This window comes from Malania oleifera, chromosome 8, assembly GCF_029873635.1.
Source record: "Malania oleifera isolate guangnan ecotype guangnan chromosome 8, ASM2987363v1, whole genome shotgun sequence".
In the NCBI taxonomy this organism is placed as follows: Eukaryota; Viridiplantae; Streptophyta; class Magnoliopsida; order Santalales; family Ximeniaceae; genus Malania; species Malania oleifera.
Window position 1 is genome coordinate 26,445,454 of NC_080424.1, and position 8,465 is coordinate 26,453,918.

Genomic DNA, 8,465 nt, shown 5'->3' on the forward strand with positions numbered 1-8,465 from the left:
GTTTGGTGGGTCCGAGACGTCGCGACACCCATGGGCCAAGAGGCCAAAAGAAACAAAACAATTGAAAGCAAAAACAAACAATCCAAAACTCAATCAAAGGAGTACATTTCAAATTTATAATAAACGGATCTATAAGTTTGATTCTGAATCACCTTACATTGCCCCTCTGGTTCAATTGATTTGCCTTTCAATTTTCTTTTGTTCTTGAAATGCCAGACGAAGTACATTGTAACAGCCAATCAAATCTTCTTTCCAATAACTCATTTTTTTTTCATTGGACTGTTTGGTAACTACGGCAGCATTAATTTTGTTAAAAATATCTTGCATCATCTTCTTCATTAATTCATTAATAAATAAAATAATGTTAATATAGTGATAAATAATCTTCTTCATCATCTCTTAAGAAAAAATGATAGGTTTGCAAATGGGTTATCCATTTAATTTTGGACTCCCATGCTTTTTTCTTGTCGCATTGTTAAGGTGGTCTATCATGACAGCAAACATTATTGATATATGATCCCACCATCTCTGCGATATCCCTTAATCATACATATATTTTTTTAGACCACCACTCACTTTTAGTGTGTTCTTTGTAGATAGATTCTCAAGGTAAGCTGAATCTTCTTATCACCTACTCCATCCATATCTTTACTGCCACTTCTTTCGGTCCTTCTGCTTTATAAGTTTAATTATTGAAGGCCTAGATGTGTCATGCTCTATGACCATTGTGGCTTGTTTGCTTTTATATAATTACAATATTTATTTTAGTACTCAAATACCTTTAAGCTTTTGTGACTTATTGAGATTACGCAAATTGCACTCTTATTGATGAAAAAGGACTTTTAGAAAGGGAATTAGTTTTAATTACTGTAAAAATTGTTTGGGAATTGTAAGAAAAGATTATTAAGTTGTAGTTTTATTATAGTCGAACCTATATTCTTTTGTATATTATTATTTTTAGCATACTTTCTAACTATTATTTAATTCAAGGACAAGGGTGAGATGAGTTCAATTAGCTAGGCTTTGAATTTGTTTTAGTTTTGAAATTATTAAGCATAGAGGTTCTTAGTTTTAAATTTTAAGTTTCTATTTCTTGTCTTCATGATTTTCATTTTCAAATTTTTTTATACTGATAAACAAGCAACTTGTTTGATAAATATTTTACAACTAAATTAAACAAATTAAAGCCTAATTAAACTCATGTTTATTTTTTCCTTGAATTAAAAAAAAATTTAATACACAGTTAAAATAATAAAAATGCTAGAGCATGCAAATGTAAGAATATCATAATAAGTATAAATATTTTAGCTCAATTTTTAGTGCTACATGAAATTCTATTATACACATCACAATTGAAAAAAAATTAAAATGATCATTTGATTAACTTTTGTTTTATATTTTAATTCTTTTTTTTTTTTTATATAAATGTAAAACTTAATTCTCAAAAGTCAATCATAAATACTGAGATCCTGTGTATATAATATGCCGCCCAACAAAATCGATTAGTTTTTAACAAAACTAAAAAGAAATATAAAATATGTGATATAAATATTTTGTGATCATAACATATTTCTTTATTATACAACAATGAAAAGAGTAAATAGAAAACAAAAATAATACCAGAAAATTCCTAACTTTTTGAAAATTGAGAAAATTTTTTTAAAAAGAGAAGCCCATCCAAATACATTCCCCAAAGACGTGTTTATTTTGGTGCTTGATTAGACTAAGACTACTTACACTACGTGCGTATGGTGCAATGTAAGTGTGGAATAGGATTAGCTTGGAATGTCTTTCTTTTTCTTTAATTCTAAAAAGATTATTAGAATATATATATATATATATATATATATATATATATATATATATATATATATATATTTGGTGATGTGCTTGGGAGCACGGATTTTGAGTTTTAAATTTAGATTTGGGTGAATTTGGGTAGAATTTAATATAATTTTGTATCACTTTTTGTTTAAATTCATACAAATTTAAATTCAAAACCTCTCTCAAACATAAGATAAGGGTATTGTAGTCTTCTAAATAAGTAATTTGTTCGTTATTGATATCAATTCGAATATGAAAAAAAATATAATAGTTAGTGTAGTCTAGTTCAATAGCCCGATAAATCTTAGCTACCGAAACAGATGTACTTTTATAAACTTGTTTATTCATTTATAAAAAGATGAAGCGACCGAAAAAAAGAAGAAAGGGAAAGTGCAAGAATGCTCAATTATATTAAAGCAGGCATTACTTTATCTATTGATACAAGGTGCAAAGGAGACTGATTACTTAATTACTTAATTATAGGCTTCTTCTCCATATATATATTTGTTTTAATTATTCTTGCTTTTCCTGTTTACCATATATATATATATATATATATATATATATATAAGAAGGCTTAGTGGTCACTCAGTCACTGGGTATGAAAAGTATTATTGGAGAGAGAGAGAGAGAGGATGTGGTGGAAGGTGGTGGATGTGGTGAAACCATACTTGCTAATGGTGAGCTTACAGTTTGGATCAGCAGGGATGTACATCATCTCCATGGTGACTCTCAACCATGGCATGAGTCGTTATGTTCTCATTGTGTATCGTAATGCTGTGGCCGCCCTCACCATTGCACCCTTTGCGATTGCTCTTGAAAGGTTTCATTTGATCTTTACCTTCACCTAGCTACACGGTTACATGCATGCAAGTCTATATATTTTCACAATATAAATTTAATTTCATGATATATATATACACGTACACCTCAAATTGGCAGTATGTATATATACATATATGGAGTTACTTTTTTTTTTTTCTCGACAAGCATATAATAATTTAAAGGACAAAAGACATTCGCCTCCATTAAGATTTGGTAAAAAGACAGGAACCTCTACTGACGTTTCAAAAATTCCATTGACCACACTTGAGGTTCCAAAAATGACGTAAACCTCCCCGAAGGTTTGCCAAAAAGATGCACCAAACCCCACATCAAAAGATTTGTCTTTTTGCAAAATACAAGGGAAGGTTTGTGGTTTTTCGACAAACCTCAGGGGAATTATATAAAATTTTTGAAATCTCAGAGACGATCGGTTTCTTTTCATCAAACATCAAGCGAGGTTAACGTCTTTTACCCTAAATTAAAATTTCTTGGATATTGTTATTGCCCCTTCTACCCCTCTCCCATTGAGACTTGAATATACTCTTATTATACGTTTGGGAGTATGAAATTGAAACTTTTCAATTTAGATTTGTTGTGGATTTAAATAAAACATAGTGGAAAATTATATTAATTTTTTTCTTCTAAATTTATACAAATTTGAATTCAAACTTCAAATTTATGATTCCAAATGCTAAATTTTATACAATTAATATTACAATTTATTCAACTATATGCACTCAAATCCAAATCAAAAGTCTCATTTCCAAGCTTCCAAACATGAAGTTAATAAAATTTTATATTATGCTTTGTTCAAATAAATACAAATTCAGGTTCAAGGTCCAATTAAATTTCATGGTTCCAAACGTAGGATTTATTGCCTTTGTGTGCTCTACCAACGACAAATCTAGTGTTTTTAATGAAAGAATGTGTAAGAGTTCTTAAGAATGGAGACAGTAGAAAGTTATAGAAGTATAACTAGTAAAATTAAAGGGCATTTGAAGAATAACAAGAGGGAAATATCTGCGTGTATCATAAAAAGATCCTTTCGATCTATAAGTCTCTAATAGCATAATAAAATAATTAATCCATCACAAAAGGACATAGAGGCTAAATAACAAATTATTTAATTAGCCTAAAAAAGATTGTTAGGTATGGATTCATTTGTTTCTAAAAATCAAAGACCGTAAAATTTAAAATAAAAACATATATATAGTCTGTGAAAATCTGTGTGATGAGCTTCAATCTCTTTGAATTATAATAAAAACATGTTTCTCTTTCTTTCCAAGATAAAAGAATCTTACATTGATTTGTATAAATATGTGAACCTTTATATTAAAAAAAAGAAAGGCCATCATAGGCCGCAAAGCTCCTCGCTTTGCGAGGGAAGGGGAAGATTATCACAGTGTATGCAACCCGACTCATATTCTTACGTAGAGAGACTATTTTCTTGTTGAACCCGTGCTCATCCTAATCTATTTAATTTTTAATTTAAAATACATGAAAATAGAATTAAGATCATAGAGGATATAGAAGGCCCATGGGTATATATAATTAATGAGTGGAAGTGATCTATAGGAGTGGCCTAACACTGATTTCCATGAATATATGTACTAGCTAGCTAGAAAGTGAGTTTGTTGCTACTTATTCTTTAATATTAATATATCTAACTTTTTATTATACATTTTTTTTTCAGGAAAATGAGGCCAAGGATGACAATCTCAGTCTTCTTAAAGATAATGTTGTTGGGATTTTTAGAGTAATACTCTATAATAATTTATACACATATGCAAATAAATACATATACACACATGCATTCACACGAATGTTACATGTGTCTTACGGTTTTTTTTATATGTTAAAAAATGTTAGCACCTTTTACATTATCATGGAACAATGCTATATAATTGCTATAAATATCAATTTATATGGCATTCTCATGCGGAGCAATGTAAAAGCTATTTTTTTCTTAGAATGATGGTTTATAGCCTTCTTACATGCCCACCCTCGTTCATATATACATACACATATATTTTCTTATCAAAACTAGAAAGTCTAAATCTAGTCAATATGACAAAAGTTATATCAAACATGTCCGGGTGCACCTCCTTGACCTTTATGTATACTTTTCTATCATTGAACAATAATGATTGAGCTTCATCTCGGCTATTATATATATTAAAATAGCATGGGTGAAAGTGTTAATTTTTATTGTTTACCCGTTTGAATCTTATAGTTTAGGAACATTCAGACCTCACATCTAGGTGTTAGACCCACTTTAGGCCTGTGTCTTCCTGAAATATTGCAAGGATGCAAAATTTAGGAAGTACGTTTTTGAAAGATAATTTCATTAAATAGAGGAGAATTCAAGCAATCAGCTTGGATTCTTTGAACAAGACAAGAAATACTAAGGTTGGAGGCATGAGTAAAATCACCCTCCCAAATGAGTGAAAATATTAAAAAAACTCTTCGCAATCTGAGGATGATAGAGGGCTGTTGTCCAATAAAACGGTTTTGATAGACAACGGTCAAACACAATTGAGATTGTAGAATATTTCTTCCTAAAAATTCTTCCATTTCTCTCTTTTCAAAGAAAATATGTTATTTTTTCAATTTTTATTCGGGTGTTGCTAGTCTTCGTGGATGGTTTACAAGCATCGTCATTTTTAAAGTTTTTTGAGCCTCACATATGTCACCCCAATCAGACTGATCCAAAATTTCTTACAGCACATCAGGCACACAGAAACACAACTTCCATTCCTTTTTATTGCCTTATATTAACGACGTATCCGTGTGAGTCTTCTTAACTAGCTAGACCTAATTCAAAAACTATAAGAAACGAAATAATTTAAGGCGACGATAGTAAATTAAACATGCGATGTAGATGCTAGCTTGATGGGGTTCTCAATATGTCAATGAACATGCACAAATCCACGTCCATGCTGTTGGGTGCTATGGGAGAAAGCAAGATCACTGACACATGCACCTGCATGATTAATTACTTCAACTCCTACTACTGTATATATTTGGGAACATGCATATATATATATATATATATATATATATATATATATATATATATATATATATCCCATAGTAGTTTTGTAAAATAGAGGACAAGCTTTAATTTGAAACAACGTAATTGGGATTGCATTGACAGGCCAATCCTTGATCAAAACCTATCCTACTTGGGGATGAAATTCACATCAGCGTCATTTGTTTCTGCCATTATGAATGCCGTTCCTGCTGTTACCTTCATAATTGCTGCTATTCTTCGGTAAATGTTTCATCGATCAAGGGCAAAACTTTTTTCGTAGCAATGAATAATTTTATTTCTCTTGATCTGTTTTCTTTTTCTTATTTTCTTCCTCATATATATATATATATGCTCATGCACGGAGGAATCCATAATGCATATAGAATACGTAACATGAACAGATTAGAGCACGTCAAAATGAAGGAGGCACGAAGTCGAGGGAAGGTAATTGGAACTGTGGTAACCCTGGCAGGAGCACTGCTGATGACATTATACAAAGGCCCCATCATTAAACTCATATCGACACACAAATTAACAACTGATCACCACGGGAACCGCGGTGATCATGGCTCTTCCGATAAACACTGGATCATGGGCACCATTTTGATCCTGATTGGTTGCTGTGCATGGTCTTCTTTTTACGTATTGCAAGTACGTACATAATTAAGAATGCTTTTTACTATTCAATTTAATCACTTCGCAGATTAATAACAGTTTAAAGTTTGAGATTCCATGTTAATTAAATGCCTGGGATATTAATGCTGGTTTGCAGAATAGAATGAAATGAAAAATTTGAATAACAAGTGATAAATTACGTACGTTCTATTTCTTTGCACCTAACATGATGTAATTGATTGCCTTCCTGCAGTCGATTACGATGAAGAAATATCCAGCGGAGCTATCTTTGGCATGCTTGATATGCGTGATGGGAACGGTGCAAAGCGCGGCATTGGCTGTGGTGGTTGAGCGTCATCCCAGCGCCTGGTCCATTGGTTGGAACTCCAGGCTTCTTGCTCCTCTTTATACTGTAAGTATGTCTGTGTACGCATGCATGCATGGCTGCTCAATATTCCTAGGTAGCTTTTAATGATGGAGGTAGGCATTAATATAATGCTTGCACGCATGCAGGGAGTAGTGAGCTCCGCAGTGACATACTACGTGCAAGGATTGGTGATGAAGACAAGAGGTCCTGTATTTGTGACAGCCTTCAACCCTCTCTGCATGGTCATCGTTGCTGCTCTTGGAACTATCATTTTAGCAGAGACACTCTACCTTGGAAGGTACATATACATACATACATATATATATATATATATATATATGATCGACCCATAAACCATGCATGTTAGTTACTTGAATATCTAAATATGAGATTTAGTTACCATATATACACGCTACTAATTCGTATGGTGCTTGATTTTGACAATCTCAATTAATGCTATTATATAAATATTAATATCAATATTTCAGCATCATAGGAGCCATTATCATAGCGGTGGGGTTGTACTGTGTGGCGTGGGGTAAAAGCAAGGATCGTTCAGCGAGCCCAATGCTGCCCACCGTGGAAAAGAGCGACCCCCATAATCCGCTGCCTACCATTCAGCCGTACTGTTCTATTCAGAATGGTATCCATGAACAGGCTCAGGCTCCACTGTCAAATGCTCCGCCAAAAATGCCTCCTATCTCACCGCAGACATAGCCTTCTCTTTACCAGAGAAGAAATGTATGTAGAACTGAAGAAAAAACAGCAATCCCATGCATGGGCTAGCTCTACGTTATGATTTGTGTGTTTGGGAAGTCGGATTACTGGCTTACTGCACTTTTTGTATATTCAGTTTATCTGTGTGATTATACAGTTTGTCTGTGTGATTATACAACATTAATTAATTTCCCATGTATCAATTAATTAAATTCCAATGCATTAAAATTCTTAAAAACAAAGGCAATTCAATGCGTCCATCAAGCTTGCTGCGTACCTATCACTTTTGGGGATGTGCAGTTGTTCACCACGGCTTTTGGACCAGCCGAGGCAATCTATGCATGCCCTGCCCCAACCCATGGCAGCGGCAGAGCTAATTGATCAATATTCCTAAGTTCTGGAGTTCAGTTTGTTCAGGTCCAGAATATCCTCTTGTACGCTGGCCTACAGTTTGACTGAGCTTTCTTCATTCAATAGCCTTCTAGATGGGCGATTTGTTGGGTGTGTGAGGTAAGTAGAGTCCATCACCAATTTTTGGCCCCATAGCAAAATAATAATAAGGAAAAGAGAAGAGAAGAATGAAGAAGGTGATAGATGGTGTAAGTTTGGTAAAAAAGAGCTGACAATTATTATTACTATAGGACTGCGTAGTATTACTATAGTACTCATATTTTGATTATAATTAGGTACATCGCATTTCATTTCAATTGTCATCAAAATCTTAGAATTTCTTGTATTTTAAAGACTTGTTAACCAATTTTGTATTTGAGTGTGGAGAGAGAATTTGAGAGTTCTTTTTTTTTTTTTTTATTGTTGTATTCTCATTTGAATAAGTGAATTGCTTCTAGTTGCTCCGTGGTTTTTCTCTCCAAATTGGAGAGTTTTCCACGTAAAACTCTCGGTGTTGTATTTGTACGGCTTATTCTTCATTGCCTTTCTCTTTATTAATTTGATTTTAAATGGGGTATAAAGTAAGTAGTATCAGATAAAATTGATTTTGTTACTTTTTACGTATATGTTACTATTCACGTATATAGATACTGTTCAACCATGCTCCCAACAATTGGTATCAGAGCAATATAC

General features: G+C 32.7%; 1 protein-coding gene across 2 annotated transcripts; it reads left to right on the forward strand.

Moving 5' to 3' along the window:
• The first annotated feature begins 209 nt into the window (after positions 1–209).
• On the forward strand, positions 210–7,624 carry LOC131162030 (WAT1-related protein At4g08290-like). 2 transcript variants are annotated; one of them, XM_058118126.1, is made up of 8 exons: positions 210–256; positions 2,483–2,647; positions 4,343–4,405; positions 5,807–5,923; positions 6,085–6,334; positions 6,552–6,710; positions 6,812–6,963; positions 7,154–7,624. In XM_058118126.1, the coding sequence occupies exons 1-8, from the start codon at positions 210–212 to the stop codon at positions 7,380–7,382; spliced, it is 1,182 nt and encodes a 393-aa protein (XP_057974109.1). In that variant the 3' UTR covers positions 7,383–7,624. The 2 variants fall into 2 exon arrangements, with proteins under 2 accessions (XP_057974109.1, XP_057974111.1); XM_058118128.1 differs by lacking the exon at positions 210–256 and having other exon boundaries at positions 2,478–2,647.
• Positions 7,625–8,465: the final 841 nt, after the last annotated feature.